Source organism: Seriola lalandi, unplaced genomic scaffold (genome assembly GCF_002814215.2).
Source record: "Seriola lalandi dorsalis isolate HSWRI2012SDOR001 ecotype SW California unplaced genomic scaffold, Sedor1 jcf7180002054328, whole genome shotgun sequence".
NCBI classification, from domain to species: Eukaryota; Metazoa; Chordata; class Actinopteri; order Carangiformes; family Carangidae; genus Seriola; species Seriola lalandi.
Genome location: NW_019524881.1, coordinates 215,926 through 236,652, shown reverse-complemented (window position 1 = coordinate 236,652; position 20,727 = coordinate 215,926). Strand labels below are relative to the sequence as shown.

At 38.8% G+C, this 20,727-nt stretch overlaps 1 protein-coding gene across 4 annotated transcripts in view; it reads left to right on the top strand.

Annotated features, from left to right (window-relative positions):
* sfswap (splicing factor SWAP) overlaps positions 1-20,727 on the top strand; it is a 46,157-nt gene that overhangs the window by 14,550 nt on the left and 10,880 nt on the right. For all 4 annotated transcript variants that reach the window (XM_087174209.1, XM_087174208.1, XM_087174210.1 and 1 more), the window contains 7 exons: positions 5,496-5,559; positions 6,525-6,628; positions 6,759-6,888; positions 10,721-10,917; positions 17,167-17,654; positions 19,422-19,553; positions 20,002-20,142. In XM_087174209.1, the coding sequence (XP_087030335.1) occupies positions 5,496-5,559; positions 6,525-6,628; positions 6,759-6,888; positions 10,721-10,917; positions 17,167-17,654; positions 19,422-19,553; positions 20,002-20,142 (1,256 nt within the window). The remainder of the gene's footprint in view (positions 1-5,495; positions 5,560-6,524; positions 6,629-6,758; positions 6,889-10,720; positions 10,918-17,166; positions 17,655-19,421; positions 19,554-20,001; positions 20,143-20,727) is intronic.

Below are 20,727 nucleotides of genomic sequence, written 5' to 3'. Positions count from 1 at the left end.
TGTCGCTTTTGTGTTTCTCCTTTAGGTACAGGCAGGGGTGGGGTCAAACTCTGTTTTTTTATTGGTCATGTATTATATTTTGGTACATACCCTGGAGAAGCACTTGTTAAATAATATACTTGCAATGTTTATAACAGAGCCTCACACAGACTAAGCTTAAGGTGTTTTAAGGGTGTTGCAGCCAACTTCTTCAACTACATATCCCTTGGAAATGGGCACTTAGAGTGTAAATTTGCATCTGTTAGGTAACCGCCAGATGATACTCAATATGTTCAATTTAGCTGGCTACAGGAATGGGCCCCTGTGTCACTATTCTGAGTCAGGCTCCCCCTGTACCCTTTGAACCAATATGTGATATGACAGTGTCATTATACAGTATATCTGACAGTATGTCGGATTAGTCAGTTAAATCTGTTTTAATGTTTCTTGTATTACTAACATTGCATTAAAATAGCGAACCAAATCCTGTTTGAATGTACACACGTGCATGTGAGTATTATTTTGAGAAAGACTTTGAGAAAAAATATGAATTTATTCTTTGAAATTGACTCTAGCGAAGGACAAGAGAAACATCAGATATGTCATACATTTTCTCTACACTAGTGATAAATCTTACATACTGCAGAAAATTGAAAGCAATTATGAGCTCAACTCTTTCAAAGCACAACCTGTATTCCCGCCAAGGTCCCTTCAGAATATAATCTCACGACACCACTGAAGATTAATAGACTATGCATATTAGCCCATTCACAAGGTACCTGCATTGTAGCAAGGTTTTTGAATGGCAGTTAGTTTTCTTGGAGTTATTATAATAACTTCCAAGGCTGTTGAAACTGGTTTGTGGTTGGGTTATACAGCTGTTGATAATGCATGGTAATAGAAAAAATTCACGTTTCAACAAGAATGTGTCAGGGCTGTGCATATCAGCTTGAGGGGTTTTCAGGTTTTTAGGCTGAGCTTTGGTGTTTGTTCATCTGTTACATTCATAGTGTTTATAAGTTCACAGGAGCTCACACGTCAAGCCATCATCCCTCTCAGACAAGGGAATTGTATGTGATCTGAACAGTCAGATTCCTAGGTGAATGAATATATAGATGGAAATAAGCCTTATACATATGTACATAATGTATTTATATATGCTTACACATATTCAGGGGTTGTTGACTCTGCTTTGTGTCAGAGTGAGAAAGGAAAAAGCGAGAAGTAAGTGAGAAAGTTTTGCAAGGGGCAATTTGTCTTCTGACGAATCAAATCCATTAGCTTGTCAGAGTGCAGAGGAGTGTGGCCCATTATGACACAGCTCAGGCTGCTCCAACAAGCAGCTGCTCGGCTTTTCTATCAAAAAACCTGCCTTGTGTTTGTGATTTGTGCTGTGGGTAATGGGATGCAGATATCGCTGCTCTCACAGTGCTATTATTTATAGTTTCATAGTTAATGAAAAAAGTGAGAAAGGGGGCTAAAATCAGTCAAAGCTGACAGCTGTAGGGTGTGCGGCTGCTGTTCCTCTGTGTTAGTATCACTAAAATCTCTAAAGGCTTCAGAGTGCTGCATTTTGGGAGTGGATAAATGAAATTGTTATCTAAAAAGAAGCATTTTCTATATGGTCCGAATCATCACAAGATTTGTCTTGTTTGGAGATTTGTTTGGAGAGCTTTGCTAATAAGATGTAAAAAAGTCATCGATTTATGTTCATATGCTGGGTTGAATGTGACACCCAAATTCGTTTTAAGTATTAAAAGCATACTTGTAATACATAGAATTGTTTTCTACCTGCCCTTGTATCTAATAGAATATTCTAAGTCTGGCCCCACTTCAGGGAAACCCTTGGGCTCTATTTTAATGGTCCAAAGCGCACGATCTAAAGAGCATGACACAAATACATTTAAGGCGTGTCCATATCACTTTTGTCATTGTGCCAGGAGCATGGCTAAAAAGGGTTGTACTAACCGCTCTAATCAATCATGGGAGTGTTTTTGCCATAACACACAATAAAACAATCAGAGTGCCATCCCCCATTCCCTATTAAAGCCAGGCAAGCTCGCACATTGGCGGATTACTATCATAATAGCGCATTGTTTCACACAGAATACTTTTGGTGAGTTGATTACATATTGTGACTGACCAGTGAGTCCAGTCCCAGCACGCAGCAGCTCTGTGCACCCCGAGGAGAAAGGACGGGCTGAGTGAATCAGTGAGCTGCGCACAGATCTACAATGAAGTAACAGAACAAATCACAACGTTAGACATCTTTTACGTTATATGATGAGAAGAGGTTGTGCGTAACAGGCAGAGTGTATGCACGTTGTGCACCCAGCTATGTAGGCGTATATTACTCTGTTGATAATGTGCCCTTGAAATAACAGTAAAATATTGAGCCACTGATGTCAGACCAGGTTTTTGTTGGTCAATCACTTTCCACTGCCTCAAGATATCAATTTGCCAACAACACACCCAACCACACCTCATTTTACGACCAACACACCCATGGGCGCTCAGATGGGCGCAATGGTATTTGCTATGTAAACAACATGGGCGCTGGATGAGAAAATGACAATTGCGTCAGTCTGAAACTAGCAAAAACACTTGCGTTGCGCTGCTTTGGGCTGCGTATATGATAGGGTCCCTTGTCTTTAAAAAAAACAAAAAAAAAAACAAAGTAACAGAAAACACTAATGACTTTCAGCATTTCTTATATTGCTTTGACAGTGCAGTCCATTCAGTACAAGACGTGAATGGAAATCTCAAAAAAGGATTGTATTTTAGCCAATGGAAAATAAATAATTAAACTACACAAAGTCAGATTTAAGAGAATATTTTAACAGGGAGAGGAGGTGACATGTTTACAAAAGACATTGTCCATATGTTTCACTGAGACAACTGAATTTGGGCACAGCACTCCAAGCTTATGTAGGATGCACTGTATAGCACTGAAGCTTTCGTCTCCTCTGCTGTTATATTATCCTTGAGTACAATGTTGTATATTTCACTGGACATATTACTATAATCTGACAGTTTTCCTTTGCAATGAAGTCATTTAATTCTTATAAACAAAATGAAACAGGCACTGTTTCCTATTGAGTCTATTTTTGAATTGACCTGACAATTTGACATGGTTTGGGCGCAGAGTAATTTTTGAACAAATAATTAAACAAAGCAGAAATCCTCTTCTCAACAATAAAATTGGGTAGGGGAGAGGTCAGATGCTGTGAAAGTATCCAAAATCTAGAGCTGCAATTGGGTGAAACATTTATCATTCGCAACAAGCATTTTTCATTTTAAATTCCTCTGAATTCTGACCATTTGCCTTGAGTAGCCAAGGTCTGTAACCTGCACAGTTTTCAGCCTTGCTATGAATTGCTGCATGTTCCCATTCAGAATGGAGGATTATTACCTTCTGAACTGTTCTGTGCTATGTGAAGGTAACACATGGAAATGAATACTTCTAAGGATTCTAAACGCTGAGCTAAAGTTGTGTATGTGAGTTTGATCAAATTTCTGCATATTCCTGGTGAAGTCTTCCCAGAATGGTTTAGAGTAAGCTTCCTCCTGCTTCTTCTCCTGTGAGCTTTGATTTATGAGATTTTTAGGAGTTATATTCTCTGGGGCCTCTGTAAAGTGCTTTGACTGTTGAAAGCACTGTTCAATTACAGCAGAATAGTGGGAAGCTGCCTTTGAAGCATTCTTCAAACATGGTAAAATGAACCTCATGAGGTTAGGTTTTTTTTTTTTTCCTCCTGTGGCATTGGTTTCATCCCCACCTTTCCCTCTCATTCAATCAGCAGTTTACATTTGGGATAGCAGTTGAGAGCACTTGGTCCACAGGTATTACTACAGAGGGATTCTGGTTATCTGGTTTGTGCACACATGCGAGTTATAAGTGCTCTGTGAAGATGCTTTGTTGATGTGAGGAGTAACAGACCATACAGTGCAATATTAGAAAGCCAATTAAGATAATTAAAGCTATATAAGCAACTAATTGTATTTCCAGACATGTAATTGTTAGCAGAAAGAAAGAAGAGTAACAAGTAAATGCACAAGGAATATTGAATAGAATTTAGATGGGATTATTTACATGATTTTCATCAACAACTATTAAAGCAAGGTGTAGATATGAACATGAGCATCATTCTGCATGATGCATAGCCAAGGCACATTGTTTTAGATCCATACACAGAACAGTTCACATTTTTATAAATGAGCAGGCTGTTTTTGAATGTGATGTTCACATAGATCTCATGTCATATGCACCCAGACACTGTTGTGTTTTCTGTTCATAGTCAATGTTCATCACTGTTTACAATAAACAAAAGGTCACATTGTGATGAGTATGGCTTAGAAAATTAATAGGAAACTTGAATTAGGAACTAATTATTGTTTTTTGTTTTTTTTACTGAATATGCTGTTAAATTGCTATCTTTGTACCACTCATCATTTCATGTCATGCCATCATCTTTCAAACAAAAATATAACTCGAATCCATTATAAGGGAAAAAATAAGCCATTGATACAAGGACCAATGACAATCCAGTGAGCGGTGTGTTTTTCCAGTCAGGAGGAAAAACACATGTTTATGTTGGAGTGAAGGAGAGACCTGTCAGTCATGTGTTGCACAGGCAACCTGAAAGGCACAGTAACAGAGGCAAAAATATAGGCTCGCCTTGAGAGACTGCTGCTGTACACCAGCTAATAAATTCCACTGTTTGCTTCTTTTTTTTTAACCTTCCTTTACTGTGCAGTGACAGTAGCCAAGTGCAGAATCTCTTTTTTCATCTGTTAAGATTGGCTCAACTCAAAAGAGTCCTGTGCTTTTGTTAATCATTTCCTGACCTTTTCTATTCTGCTCAGCACCTCCACATGCTGCCACCACAGAAATGTGAAAGCACTGAAGAATATCCATGAGGCTGTTGCCAGAATGTTCTGTTCTCCACGGTAGATTTTAGTTCCTCAACTGCAACATTTACTGTTGCACAGCAGGAAGACATCTTCAGAAGTGTAAACCTTAACCATGGATAGCACCCTGCAGATGAGTAATTACAATAATTAAATGCAACAGTTATAGTTTCATTGGAAAGCAATGCAAAGGAGTAAAGGAGTGACTCATCCAAACATTTCGGATCCATCCGATATATATATATATATATATATATATATATATCTTTTTACTAACTGACAGGCAGAATAACAACCAGCATTTCTGGATGCTTCTTTTAAAACTTTCCTAACACTAACATATTGCTGCTTTGCTTCCTTCCCATCATAAAAGTACAAAGTGAAAAAAAATGAAGCCAAGTAGGTTTCTGTAGAATTTTCAACACCGTCTGTCTTTTGTCAAAGTTGTAAAGGTTTGTCCACATTGTAGATACATGAAAGAAAATTGTGTGGCCTCAACAAAAAATGTTACTCATTTACTAGTTAAGAATTTAAATAGGACATTGAGTGAAATTAGTTTACAGTGTATATCTTCTCTTTTTCTGTCTCTCTTTGCTTTCATCCAGAGTGGGACGGGAGATGATGACGATGAGTCAGACAAATCAGTCAAGGAGCCCAAGCTGACTAAAGGTGGGACACTAACATGAGCAGAAATACATAGAACATATTGCTGCTTTCACTTCCTCTTCTTTATTTCATTCACTCATTAAATGAGATGCAAAGCCCTTGGGTGAATATGTGTACAGTATATAGTTTGTGTGCATGTATTTACTCTAGTGTGTATACGAGTGTGAATATGTGTCATATGTTGGTGTTTGTGCATAGCTGCTTGTGAATCTTGGTATTTATGCTAGCAATTTCATTTGGTGGTATCAGGCTGTAAATGTCCATGCTGAGATGAAAGAGTCTGCTTACCACAATGCTGGCAGGAGCCATAAACATGCACACATATGCAAATGAAGGCATGAATTCAAACAGACTATTTGGAAAGCTAATAACTATTTGGAGTACTGCACAAATAAACTATCTAGCCTTCCACAATAAGAATTAAGGTCCTTCATTAAGGTTATTTCTTTAGGGAATCAAGCGCACTGTCTCTTTCATCTCTACTAGAGCTGACACATTTGATTACGAAATAGAAATCAATGTGGCACACCATTGCTGATTCATATCGAGCTGCTTCGTGGCCAACTCTCTATTTTTCTGTTTGTCCAACTCTTTCTCTGTCTACATTGTATTCTGCATCTTGTCAAGCCTGTTTGTTCGCTTGTCTGTGTGCGTATGGCTATTTCATGTTTCACAAACCCTTTTTCACTCTTTACTGTTTCTTCAATTCCCTTTTTTCATTATTCTCCTTCCTATTTCTTCTTTTGTTATCTCATTGTCCATTTCGCTCCTAATCCAGTCTTACCTTTCTTCCTTGTCCAGATCTTTTTCCTGTGCTTGTCATGCATATTTAATTTCAATCTGAATTTTATTCTATCAAAAGAAGACCAGTATGCAGTTGTCTACCTTCTATGAACTTGAACTCTCCTGAGTCCTTTTTGGTCCTCATGCATCACAATCTAACCTTCTGTTTTTCTGTGCCATTACAGCTTTGTTTGCTCCCATATGTTTTGCCATCAAGGCAAAGGAAAATGACTTATTGCCACTGGAGAAGAACAGAGTTCGACTGGACGATGACTCAGACGAGGACAAGGTCTAATTCAACTTTATATATTCAGTGCACATAAATCAAGAGATGATTTGCTATGGATATAAACTGCTCCTTGAAAATATATTTTTAGTACCTTGAAATTAACACATTATTACGCATAATTTGATTGAAGTTGCTGGAGGAGGAGGGGCTGGAAGCTGTGATGGGTGGAGCTGAGATGGTTGACAAGGAGCCTCCTCCAGTCAGTGCACCAGAAGAAAAGAGACCCTCCCTTAGTTTGGAGGAGCTGGAGGCAAAACAAGGTAACATTATCGAAGAGATTATTTGGAAATTTTAAAATATTGTAAAAACTACTGCACTGCTTAAGGCACTGTACCTCTTTATATACATCTAATATGCAGTGCTAAAACAGAGAAATAAAAATGTAAAATATAATATGAAAAACATAAATGTAAATAGATTCTGTTAGTTACACTTTGCTTTTGGCTGTTTAACAATTACTATACTCACGTTATTAATAACCTCCTAGTTAAAACACGTCATGTTTCAAATTCAGTAAACAAGCAGTCTTGATTTGGACTTTTATTTCCCCATTAATGCCTGTCAGTTTGTGCATTCAGACAGTTGTCTGCCTCAGTCAGCCTGCATGATTGACAGAAGGTTAATAAACCCCAGCATCTATTGATGGTTATGACGGAGCCCATTTCTCTCCCTCCGCCCCAACTACCCCTTCTTTTTTTTCTCAGCTCCATGGCTTTAATGTAGGTGGGCTAAAATTGAATTGTGTGTCTCAGCATCAGCAAATAAGCACAGGTCCTTATAAGACATCTCTGTCACACCTATTGGCCTTTGTTACTTCCTGGGAGGGTTGGAATTGGAGGAAAAACAAAAAAGGGAAAAGAGGTGATGAATAAATCCACTGACTCCACTTACAAGCAGTGTAAATGACAGTCATATGATGTATCTCTCTAAAGACCCAGTGGAAATGTATTTTCTCTCTTTTGTTCAGTTGTGGATTTAAAACACTATACACTGGGTCTCTTCTGTCTTTCTTAAAGTAATGCACAACTGATTTGGCACAAAGAAGAACCAAGTAGAGTTATACACAGATATTGGTCCACGTCAGAATGCATACACACACAAAAACCTTATTTGTCCTGCAAGAAGACTACACTCTATATCTTCCTCCTGATAAGGATTTTTAGGTTTGATACCCTTTTAGTACAGTAACAAAAATAAGTCACCTCAGTTCAGGATCTAAACCATTTCTACAGAAAGCTAAGCAACCAAATATTAGATTCACTTACCTAAATTATTCATATATTCTTATGTATCACTGGCTATTAATTTCAAAAGCCATAGGCCTTTCTACTGGAAGCTGGATGCTATTGTTCTTGACTTTGATTCATTGCATCTTGGGATACTTTTACACCCTCCAAAATCTCCAATTGCTCCCTCTTAGCTTCAAAAAATTAGACAGCTTCGCCCTCCCCTGCATGCCTCTCTGGGTGATAACAAAGCAGCTGAAATACAAAATGATGTTCCAAGAAGACATTTTCACTTCTCGGTCAATCAACAGCTGACAGCCAGCAGATGCCATTGTAATTGGGGACATCAATAATCCATTTGACCCGACTCGTTTAGGCTACACATAAGCTTTCTATATCAAATGTGTAAAAAGCAATAGTTGTATTGTCATCTCTCAAAATAATCATTGTATGTGTCTGTGAGTTGATTAGTACAAATGACTCGGTGATTAATTGAGCAAGCACTCAGATGTCTGCCTCTCAAAGCCTCCTCCTTGAAAGATAAAATATTTTTGGCTTAACAAGCAGACAAAAGCAAATGATGAAGAACAATTTTACAATATTTTTATGTTGTATATATCACTTGCTTTGTCTGTTAAACATGCTAATGCTTTATCATGCAGTATATGTGTAAGTAATTGTGCTATATACAACTCAAATTATCTTAAACAATCAGTAGCTGTTTGGCCGGATGGCTGATCAAATTTTTTACTGAACTGCATTTAAACCTTTCAAGGTTTTGACTTTCTTTGAAGATGTTTGGTGCAATAAAATCTCTCTGACAACAAGAGATTAAAGTAAGCAACACCTGACAGAAGGCTGCAATTATTTATAGCAATTAATAGTTACTTTTTGTGCTATGGATTTGAAAGGGGCCTCTCCAGTGAGCAAAAACCTGCAAGAGCTCTGGCTACTAAATGTCTGTCTCTATGCTTGCGCTTTAGGTAGTGATATTTCCTACAATTACTTACCAGACTGTGCAGTGATGGAATAGCATGAGGTTGCTTGTCAGAGACTCATGATTTTGGTACCAGCCCTCTAGTCAGTTGTTCAGCCAAATACCCTAAGACATTGTAGGTCTTTAAAGGCACTGATTTAAGCGTTTCATGAGGTCTAGAAGGACACAGTAGAAGTATTGTATCATCCCTTACACCAGAAAGACAACGGCAAAATAGAGCCTGAAAAGATGGACAGACAGACAGTCAAAGGCAAATGTGCTACTTTTCAGCATCAAGGGGGCTGACAGGTCCCGTTTAGGTTCAGTGGAACAGTCTTCGAGTGTAATGGTCTCTCTCAGAGCTGACAGATGGCCAGAGAAAGAGGCTGGAAAAGCCTAATAAATAGCTGACTGAATTGGCTTTGCTGTGTGGCAAAGTGGCTGTCAGTCAGCAGGCCTAACTTGATCAGATAGCAGGAGAATCAGTGGCAGACAGCAGAACACTAATCTGTATTGATGGGCTGGAAAACAGCCACACACACCAAATGCAGTTTCCAGTGATAAGTACATGAATCATTTAGACTGCAAACATTTCCCAGTGGATGCGCATGTTTAGAGGTGGTAGAAGACTTTGTAGAAAATATAGATAATATATTTTCAAGAAATGTTGAGACGATGTGAAACATACTGTAAATATATTTCTCACAGACTTTTTTGGCATATAAATCTATGTTTTAGGCTGCAACTAGTCTGTTAGTTACTTTTTCTCAGTTGCTTAATTGTTTAGACTTTAGTTAGTACCATGAAATGATTTTCAGCACTTTTCATATTCAATGAAACATAACATATGCTTTAAACTGTTTACTATATAAACCTCCTGGACATAAAGATTGTCTTCCATGATAAGTTGTGTCAGACAAGTCTGTAAATACAGTAGTGGGACTCAGACTGGCGTTGACTGTTGACTCTTGAATTGTGTCACTGTCTGGGATACAGATGGATTCTGCTCCATTTGGCTGTTGTTCACACTATACTCAAATATGATTTGCCTCGGCAGCCAGCCTATTTTTAACCCTGAAGAGATAACAGTAGCCCCAGTGGTTGCATAACTTAAATAACTTGTTTTCCACTAGCATTTGCTTTATACTTCACTGTCTTGTTTTGTCTCCGCTGTCTCACTCATCCTATTGCTCTCTGTGCCCCATCTCATTCCTGTGCTCCCCTTACCTATCTATCCCCTACCCATCTCCGTCACTTCATATCCGTTTCTCATCTCTCAGAAAACCGCGTATATTTTCCACCCCCACTGTCACGAAGATGTCTGTCTCCTCTTCTCCACCCACATGTTCCCTCCTACTTTGCTTTTTCTGTATAAACCTTGAATTGCATGGAATTATGTATCACCACAGACTCAGTCAGGCCTTATCATTTAGAGCAGGAACTGTGTCAACCTACAGCAGTGGGAAACTCAGAAAAATGCCAGTCATCACCTTATTCAGATTTGACAGCGAGAGTGGAAGATTCTCTTATCATCCTTTCCTCCTTGTCTATCCTTCACTTTTCGTCCTTTTTGTCTCTCTGATATAGTCATAGTCTCTTCCCCCTCACCTCTCCCTCTGTCCTCTTCTCTTGTTAATTCTCTGTTTTCCTCAGACCACTTACTTGTGGCCAGAAAAAAATTGGCTGCGTGAAAAGCACAGCACAACTACTCTTTTCCTCCTCTTGCCTGTCTTTTCAATTTTTCTCCTCCCTGACCACCATTTCGTAGATGTACAATGTATCTATATATCAGTTAAAAAAAAAAGAAAAAAAGAACAATGACTGCAATTTTTTTTCATCTTCATCCAACATCTCTTTCCTGTTTTTACACTCTCATCTCCTTGCCCTTAGCCAAGCAGAAACTAGAGGATCGTCTAGCAGCTGCAGCTAGGGAGAAGCTGGCCCAGGCATCTAAGGAGTCCAAGGAGAAACAGCTACAGGCTGAGAGGAAGAGGAAGGCAGCGCTCTTCCTACAGACCCTCCGCAACCCTTTTGCTGGAGAGCCTGAGGCCAAGAGAGTTGAGCTAGACTCATCTGCACAGCTTGAGGTAGGTGTTTGGTTGACAAAGGTGTGTCAGTGTTTTGTCATTGCAAAATATTTTCTCCAACTTTGTGCCATTCAAGGGTTGTACTGTGTGCTTCTGACTACACTCTTTATTAAGTAAAATCAAGGTTGAGATCTTTTTGAGCTCCTAATATCACAAATGTTTAGTAAAAGCAGACTCCTTTTTGCTGCTGTGATACTTTGTCATATGTAATTAGGGACCAAAGAGTCATTGAGTCATTTTACTGGCCTAACTGCAACTGCAATGTTTTGTTAGAATATAAAGTAGATCATCAAGTGATATCAGAGGAAAGATGCTGTATCTGCAGATCTGCATTTCCAAGATGTTAGGCCAAGCTGTGAATTCTAGTGAAAATGTCACTGCATTAACTGGATTATAGAGCGGAGAAGATGGTTGCGTATATAGATAATACTTACTGTCATTCAAATTAAGTTAACCTCATTTAGACATGTCTGCAATTGATTGCCTTTTTGCATTTATTGAATCAGTTGTTTATTATTTAATTAAAATGCCACTTGATGTTTAGCCAGCGTTAATGATCCTGTTTTTTTTGTTTGTTTTTTTGTCAAGGCTCTCAGGCCATTATTTTCCTCAATATTCAGACACGGTCTAAACAAATATTTTGAACTGACATTACCCAACCTTTACATCTGGCCTTCCTCTGCTCTCTACTGTGAAATGTTCCATATGAAGTTTCAGGCTACATTCACTGCAATTGATATATAATGTAACAGATTGAGGTGAAATTGGGATTTTTTTATATATAAAATTATAAAATATAATAAGATATAAAATTGCTGGATAATACAAGATATAGAATTACAGCCATTAATGCATCAGTATCAGTGGATAAATAAGTACAAGTTTGCCAGTTCAATTAAAACATAGAGCTTTTCACATCAAATAGTTTTAAGTCGACACTCTTGGCTGGAACCATCCACCCTGAGGCCTGAGGTCAGCTGCAGATTATTACTGGCTCTGCTTTCTCTTTTTAGCCTTTTATTTTTTCATGAGGTGAATAGTGGTCAAATATTTGGTCAAAGAGCTTCATTAAATGGAAATTCTAATTTTCTACAGTTAGTACAGTTCAGTCAGCCCATACTAAAACAGCATCAGTCTTTATGTCTGAATAAGATTCCAAACATGTCAACACCAGATGGCATACAGTGTTTTCTTGATTTTTTGTTAAATCTTTTATCCTGTGATGTTTTTTTATATGACTGTGTAAATGACTATGTGTAAATGAAATTGCAGACACCTACGTGTGTGTGTGTGTGTGCGCGTGTGTGTGCGTGTGTGTGCGCGCGCATGCGCGCGTGGCAGTATTGATGGCACTTACAATAATACATTAAGAGATTAATGTCCGGTTGCTGGGGGAATATCATTAGATATATCAGTGCCACAGAAGTGAATACTTACCAGTATACTTAGTAGTATTCACTTCTGTGGCAGTGATATATCTGATGATATTCCCCCAGCAACCGGACATTAATCTCTTAATGTATTATTGTATCATTAACTTAAAAATCTTGTGTGTATATATACACAGCTGATAAAAGCATATCACATATTTTAATTTTTATTGAGCTGTTGCTGTTGAGCTGAGTCTGTGTTTAACACAGTCGGAAGCTCAGTTTAGACTGCTTTTCATGTATAGTCAGCCTGAGCCCTGGGGTGTGCCTCTCAGTCATTGCATGAGAAACAGGTGGGATTTGTATGCTGAATAAGCTGATCACTATGCAGCTGTTGGCACTGCTAATGAAGCCCAACACTTTATCCTTGACTCATAATGTAGTGTTGTAAACAAGAAAGACTGACCCAGAGATAGATGGTTGACTCATACTCAGGATTTACAAAGCTTATTTTGCTGTTGTAGGTATGAAGTATGATTTTAGGTCATTTTAATTCCATACAAATAAGTATGTTAATTTATGAAAATTAATCAGTATGAGCTATTGCGTATTTACATGTGGACTGGGCACTTGAACGAGCTGGTATGGGTGAAAGAAACATGATAGTAACATCTTTTAAACAGTGATTGTCTTTTTTAATTTTTACAGTATATTTTAATGGGATTTAAAATGTTTATTGCATTTCAGTGATTATAATAAGCCAATACCATGCACCAAGAAAAGTTTGGAAAATGTAATTATACCGTAAAATGCTCAGAGCACACATTGTGGAGGTGGAAAACTAACTACAAAACCACACAGTGTGGCTCCTAATAAAGAAAGTTAAAGATTGAATCATAAAATAATGCCTTTCTTCTACCCACCAACTCCCATGTTCTCTGTTTTGGTTTCCCATAGATGATGCAGGGTATGTCGCTTTTAAAATTCTCCTTTGTAAAGTTTCACAGCGTTGCTGCAGTAATGCAAATTTTAAAAGCCTTTTGTCTGTCATATTAAACATAGACAAGAAAGGCAAGAATACTTTATAGTGTAAATAAGACTCGGTTGTGGTCATTTGATGTGTAGATTGCCTATCCATTTGATGGATGTTGCATGTCAGCTCCTCATGTGAGCCCAAGTGATGCGGGATGAACTGGCCTATTGCCTGTTAGGCCAGGTGGCAGTGGGCTGGCTCCTGTCACTACTGCACCAGCTCTGTCACTCTTCTCCAGATGTTCAGTGACTTCTGCATTGGCCATGAGAGCGTACACGTCCTGGAGGAACTACCAACAGTCAAGTCATTGGTGCACTGATGGATACGTACTGATGTTGTGATTGAATGTATTCAATTCTTTGAGCGAAAAAAAGTTGGATCTTATCAACATTGGTAATAAGTAGACATTGGACAGTCCATGTTAAAAGGGTAACACAGTGTTAACTGATCTATTATAGAACATGCATGACTTTTGGTGCGAGAATTTTGCATAAAACTATTAAAAGTGAGCAGGTTTTTGAGTTTGTTTTCAAGGTTTCCCGAGGTCAGGTTGAGATATGAGGAGCTCAATGGGAAAATGCCTGGTGAATATATATTTTTTTTTAATTCCTTGATTCTAGGGATGTGAGGTAATGAGTATTCTGCTATCGGAGGACACGAGGGGTACAGAATCAATGTTGAAGTCAGATAAATAGGACAGTGCAAGCCTGTGTAATGATTTGTTCATTAGACGAAACACTTTGAAGAACAAATGTTACCTGAATGTGGGGCAAGTGAAGAGAGCTCCAGGTGACTTTAAGGTGATTAAAACTTATAGCTGTGGTGAAGATTCTTGTAGCCGCATTTTGGAAGTTTGAATGCTGTATTTTGGAAGGCCAGAAAACAGTGGTACAATTCTACACTGTAGACATGTTTGAGGACTGCTGGGAATGCTGATGCCACGTCTTTGTAGAGTTGGCAAAATGAGCTGACTTGGATCTGTTGATGTAAGCTGTCCATGTTTCCCATAGAGCTCATCATGTTGTTTATGCGACAGCGATGTAATAGCTAGTGTAAGCTGTCATGAGTAAACAAAACACGCTGAATAAGCTGTACAGGCCGAGACCCTTTTAGTGCTGTATTTCTGTATCTTAGCTGTTTGTTTGTGCATTTTGGCTCATAATGATATGGTGAAGGTGGCACGAGACCTGCGCACTGCAGGGGCGGAAACTGCTGTGTGATGTCTTGTGTTTGCAACAGTCGTCAGTTTGGCACAATCTGAAACCCCTTTCAGACATGGACTTGGCTGAATTCCGGATTTTTTTTTTTGTCAGTTGGTGACTTAAATATTAAATATATAAATATTTGTTATGAGTTAATTCAGACATGACAGGACAGTTACTGTACTGTAAGAACCACAATTCTCGGGAGGGGAGCGGTGGTACTGCTGAAAAGGGCAATTAACTGGAGAGTAATATGAAGGAGTATGAAAGGGTGTTCTCGGTTCTTTCACAGGATGCCATCGCTGATAGACTTTAAAAACTTATTTTGCTGTTGCAGCCATTATTAATGACCATTGTGAGCATGCAGGAGGCTCACCTGAATCTCCTAATAAATTTGCTCATCAATTTCTTCATTCATGAGAGATTTCTGCTGCCTAGCCTTTTTTATAATGCCAGACGAGGCACAAACACAGGATGAACGGAAGTGAGTGTAAAATAGAGTACTGTATGGGTTGTTTTTGTTTGTTCCTCAACATTGTAAAATTGTCTTATTCACGGTATCTCATTAGATTGATTTTATTTTCTATAAGCTAGGGTAATGGTAATTAAGTGATAGATTTATGTATTTATTTATATTTGGCCAAATATGTGAGTGTTTAATCTGTGTCTAACCTTATGTTGCTGCAGCCGTCATGTTAATCCGATGGCATTCACTTCAGACTTGTGCTACTGTGAAAGTGTTACAGGAATGTTACCAGGTCCAACCGAGTAGGATTGCTGCGGTGACTTACGTAAAAGTGACACAGGCACATGAGACCAACCTGTAAAATGATGTCCCATTTATATAAGGAGATTTATGTCTGAAAGGGGCTTTAGGAAACCACCCCAACAATATACGAATGTGTGTATTTTCAGATGTAAGATTGCCCTGGATTTTACTGCTTTCGCTCCCCTCCTCCCCTCTCCGTATCTTGCCAGCGCAGGTGTGAGAGGGGCACACATTTTCTGGGCCTGGTGTCAGGATAAGCCTCCCATATGTCAGTCCTAATTTTAAAGCAAACTTTGCTTCCTATCATTTCATTATCTCTTCCTTAGCCGAGACGCCAGATAGTGTGCAAACAGAAAGGTGTAATAAATATCCTTCCTTTCTCTATTTCCTTGCTTGTTTTTAGTTACTTATTGTCTTCTGTCGTGAACCCTTTTTCTTGTTTCTTTCCCACCTCTACTTCTTTACCTCATTTGCCCCCTTCTTTCATCTTCTTTCATCATCATGCTTTCCCTCTGTATTTTCTTCTGTTCCTCCCCCTCTCTCTTTTATGCTCCGCCCTTTTCGTATAAATTTTAGCAGATGGGTCAGAGTGGGAGTTATTGAATTGTAATGATTGAAGTTAGGAAGAGAGAACAGCTCACTTGTTATTAAGTTGAACTAGGACAGTTATATTTTATTTGAGCTAGAGTATGACATACACACAACCGTACATTTCCTTCCGTGCCCTCCATGTTTATCACTCATCACTTGGGCAGTCTTGCCATTTATGTTAATGTCAGCATTCAGTTTATGCCATCTGATGCCTGAGTTTCTCCAGACCCGCTTATAGTACCATGAATGCATCTGTATGTAACATGGGTGGCCCCAGGAGCAATCTAAGGTGTAACCCTGGAAAATGAAACCTGACCTTGGAAGATTTGGCATCATGTTCAATCCACTGATGGACTGGAGCCATCTTTTCAGTGTGAATCTAGCAGCAGACCAATATAATATGAGCAGACAGACCCACACTGGGGTAATTAGAGCCACTTTGCAGCTGACAGTTGTAACTCACTGTGTAGCCAGAGGGCCACACTGTGTTGTGTAACCCACACCATCTTTTAATCAGCTGAGTAACGGAAGAATATAAGTAATGATTTCCCAAGAGAGCAAGGGACCTTGATTTTGCCTGTGCCATCCACTTATGATCTCATGCCCCTTTCAGTGCATGCATGATTATTTATTATATCTTCTTTAAAAAATCGAATGTAAATTTTTTTCATCACCTTCTGTTATTATAGCTACATCTTTACTACTCTGTTTCATTCTGTTAAATGTTCCAAACCAAAGTATGGAAATATGTGACGATAAATATTTATATTTGGCAAATACAGGATTAGAAGGAGCACCCGAATGAATGTATCATCAGATGCTGTCAGGCAAATAGAAGTTACATACTGGCATCTTTTCAACCATATCGAGCAAACTCGGTGTTGTTTTGTTTGTTTTATAAATTTTTTCTAATTCTTTTATTATTATGCGAGCTGCATTATTCTGTAACATTGACAAGAAGGGGCAACTGGGGTTTTGCATAAATAAATCTCTAATGTCTATATACAGACAACCTTGTGCATCACCTGCATCTGCCTAAGTGGACAGGCCCCCATATTGATTTTCCACAGATGTACAGAGCGAGTAAGCATTTGGGAATTTTTGCAATGTCCCTCATGTCAAAGAGCGCAGGTGACTGTTTAATTCAATCAATACATTATTTCTGTTCTTTTTATCTTTAAACCAATTAAAAATAGAAGGTCCAGCATCCAAGTGTGTCTGTTAAAACAGTGCCATCACTGATGTTTTTCCTCTGTTTCTTCTTCAATCTACCATTGTCTTTAGATGCAAGAAGCCCTTTCTGTTCTGTCTGACCTTGCGCCCTCTCAAGTTTCCTCGGCGCAACCTACGTATCCTCAAGATAAAAGGCCACCCATGGAGAACCAAGGAAGCTATCGCAGCAGGGAGGCCCCGTCCTCCTCATCCTCCCACATTACCTCCAGAGGAGCAGACAGAGACAGAGAGAAAGACAGAGACCGAGACAGAGACCGAGACAGAGACCGAGACAGAGACCGAGACAGAGACCGAGAGAGAGACCGAGACAGAGATAGAGACAGAGACAGAGACAGAGACAGAGACAGAGATAGAGATAGGGACAGAGATAGAGATAGAGATAGAGATAGAGACAGAGATAGAGACAGAGATAGAGATAGAGACAGAGACAGGAACAAAGGGAGGGACAAAGAGAAAAAGAAGAAAAAACACAAGAGGAGGACAAGGTCAAGGTCAAAGAACAGACACTCCCTCCCCAGTGCCTACAGGAGAGCCCGCAGGTAAGACATTGTGGACACGGCAACATTCTCATTCACAACTGTCAGTGGAAGGGGTTTAGAATATCTCTCCCACATTTATTTGATTTACATTTTTTCTTTTCCTATATGATGACATTCACAATAGCATAAGTATCATGAAAAATATATGTTGGATATTGAAGAGATGTTAACTTTTCCGATTTAGTGAAAAAAAATTAGTGCGCAGCTGTCAAGTTCAGATCTTTATTGGCCTCTGCTGCTGCTCGCGACAGACACAGCACCCTGGAAGGAGTACTTTTATTAACTTCTATTGTTCTGTTTTGTTATTGTGGTTTTATTTGTTTTATTTTTTTCAGCCTTAATACAGAAAAAAAATCCTTTGTGGGAAAGTAAAGATATGAACTGAAGAGGAGGATGTTAGTTTTTTTTTTTTACAACATGTCCTCAATCTAAAGTGTTCTCCTGTCTTGCATAAGTTTGACTGGTGTGCACCAAAAAACAAAATTATCTTTTCAGGAAAAAAAAATAACAACCTTTCTAGATTTGTATTTTTATGGGGATTCATCAGTTAATGTAACCATGCAAATGTCTATTTAAATATTACTGACAGTGCAGCATGTAAACCTAACCAAATACCCACTAACTTGAAATAGTAGTTGTTGTGTTCTAAAGTAAAAATCCATTATTGATAGAAATCATGACTAGGCTTTCAATATCTCCACAAACAATAAACAATATTAATTTCCTACCTGAAGAAGCCCCTCAGTGATTGCTATCCCTGCTGTTAATGGTATGAGACATGAGACAATGATTAATCACCCTCTGTTTTATATCCCACCTCATCTGAACCTTTAGTGTATAGCACACTGCAAAAATATTAATAGAAAATAAATCTATCCTTCTGTCCCTTCCCTTGTTTCTCTATTTGCATTTGTGCTTTCTTTTACTTTCCCTGCCTCTCTTGAAATAGGAAGAAAAAGAGGATAAAAGTGAGATGAATAAAAGCAAGAAACATAGGCGATAAGGAGAAAGAACAGGGGAGAAGGGAGGAATAAAGAATGTATAGGAAAGAGTATTTGAAGAAAGAATTAAAACGGGTTAAGGTTTGAGTGGAGGTGATCAAAGGAAGAGATTGGGCTGCTTTGTTTGTGCTATTTATCAGTCAGGTTAAAGTGAACAATATTGACCAGACAGCTTTGTTTTGCTGCCCTGCGCTGGCTGACATTACCTTGGCTGGCCTTTCCTTTCTGGCTGTTTTTAGAAAAATGGTCTAATTTCCTTTTCTAACCCTGGCTATTTCATGTTTGTAAATGACATGCATGCTCTGCATATGAACCAGTGGGAGAAAATGAATTAAGTTGTGCCTTTTATGGAAAGAAACCTGAGAAGTGCATTCATCTCGTACGTATATTATCTTTTAATATTTAATGCTGTTTTCTTTTCAGGCTCGTTTAGAAAAACAGTATTTGCATATTGAGTGTCCATGTGATATAATGTTTATTAAAGTAATTCACAGAATTATGATTAATACTTTTGTCCTGTGGCCTAGTTGCATGGTACTTAGTCTCTCTTTAACTGTCTTAATGTATGTTGTATAACATTCAGGTCTAATGGAACATTATTCAAACCTTGTTCAAGCTCTCATTGACCGTTCTTGGTTTTAAGCTACTTGAAAGTTCTCTCTGTTACTCTTCCTCTTGCACATTAGCTCATCTTCCCAGCTCTGGCTTTTGTATTTTAATGGCTTCTTCCCATCTCACACTTTCTTTGTCCTCCTTGTCTTGCCAGATCCCGTTCACACTCCCCAGGGAGAAGGGACAGGAGGGGTAACTCATCAGAGAGGAGACGTGAAGAGAGAGAGCGGGAGCGCCATCATCCCAGCAGCAGTTCCAACCTGCCCAGGGGGCATTCTAGATCCAGGTAAACCTAACAGCAGGTGTCATCATATCAGTCTGTGGCAAGAGAAGGTGCCATGGGTCTTCATATCGCTCTGTTTATTTTAACACTGAAAATATTGATTAGTATACCAGTCAAAGCAGAGAGGGGCACTAACACTGCCACAGCTCGGTGCTGAATCTTAAATCTTTGATATATTTCTTTAGTTTATAACTAAAATATTGGGAAATCTTAACATTTGCTTTGTGTGTATCTACTATTGAGCAATGTTTTAATCCCCAATTGACCACAGAGGGAAGCTGCAATGGATAGCTTTCACTTGCATGAATTTAAATTAAGGCTTTGCTGAATACAAAAGCCCTGCCTTCAGAAAGTAATCCACCCCCTTGATATTTTGTGTATTGTGTGATATCACTGTCTGAATCTGAAATGTTTTAACTGCTGCTATTCCCTTCTTGCTTTTGTCTTCCAGGTCTCCTGCTGAAAAAAGGAGGAACTCCTTGTCATCCTCAGGACAGATGCAAACTGTGGGTTCCTCTCTCTCTCCATATTCTTCACCTGGCAGAGTTTTGTCCCCATCAGCTAGCCCTGCCTCCAGCCTTGCCCACTCCAGGTAACTATCTACAACCTGTCAATCAACCAGCTAAGCATTTAGATTGCTGTCCCAGGCGTAACTGAAAGTCTCTTCCCGTAAGAAACAAAAGATCGTTGGGAGAGCTTGGGTGTAAAGCTAACAAATGAAACATTTATACAATTTACACTTCTTGCCTTTAAATGTGTGTTATTTAGACCAATAGATTGCTGCCTCCAGGCCTGTGAAGCTTCTGTCTCTCATGAACCAAAAGGAATCACAAATATACAACTGCATCTAACAGTTCAGTACTTCAGCAGATGGCTGTTATAGCAACCTGTCAAACTGTACTGATTCACACAAAGGCCAAACTGAAGATATGTCCAATTAATATCCTCTCTTTGAAGGTTTTTGACAAACACTAACTCTTGCTCAAAACATATTTCTGCTGTTATTTTATCATCTAGTGGAAAGAATCACTAAACCCCTCCCCTGACAGCTTTTGTCCAATCATAGCTTAGGATCTGTAACTAGGCGCCCACAGGCCTGTGAAGCTATGGATTTTGCCACGTTCTTCACAAGTGTTCATGAGGCTGTAGTGACAGCGATTTAAGGAAGTCTGGGGGT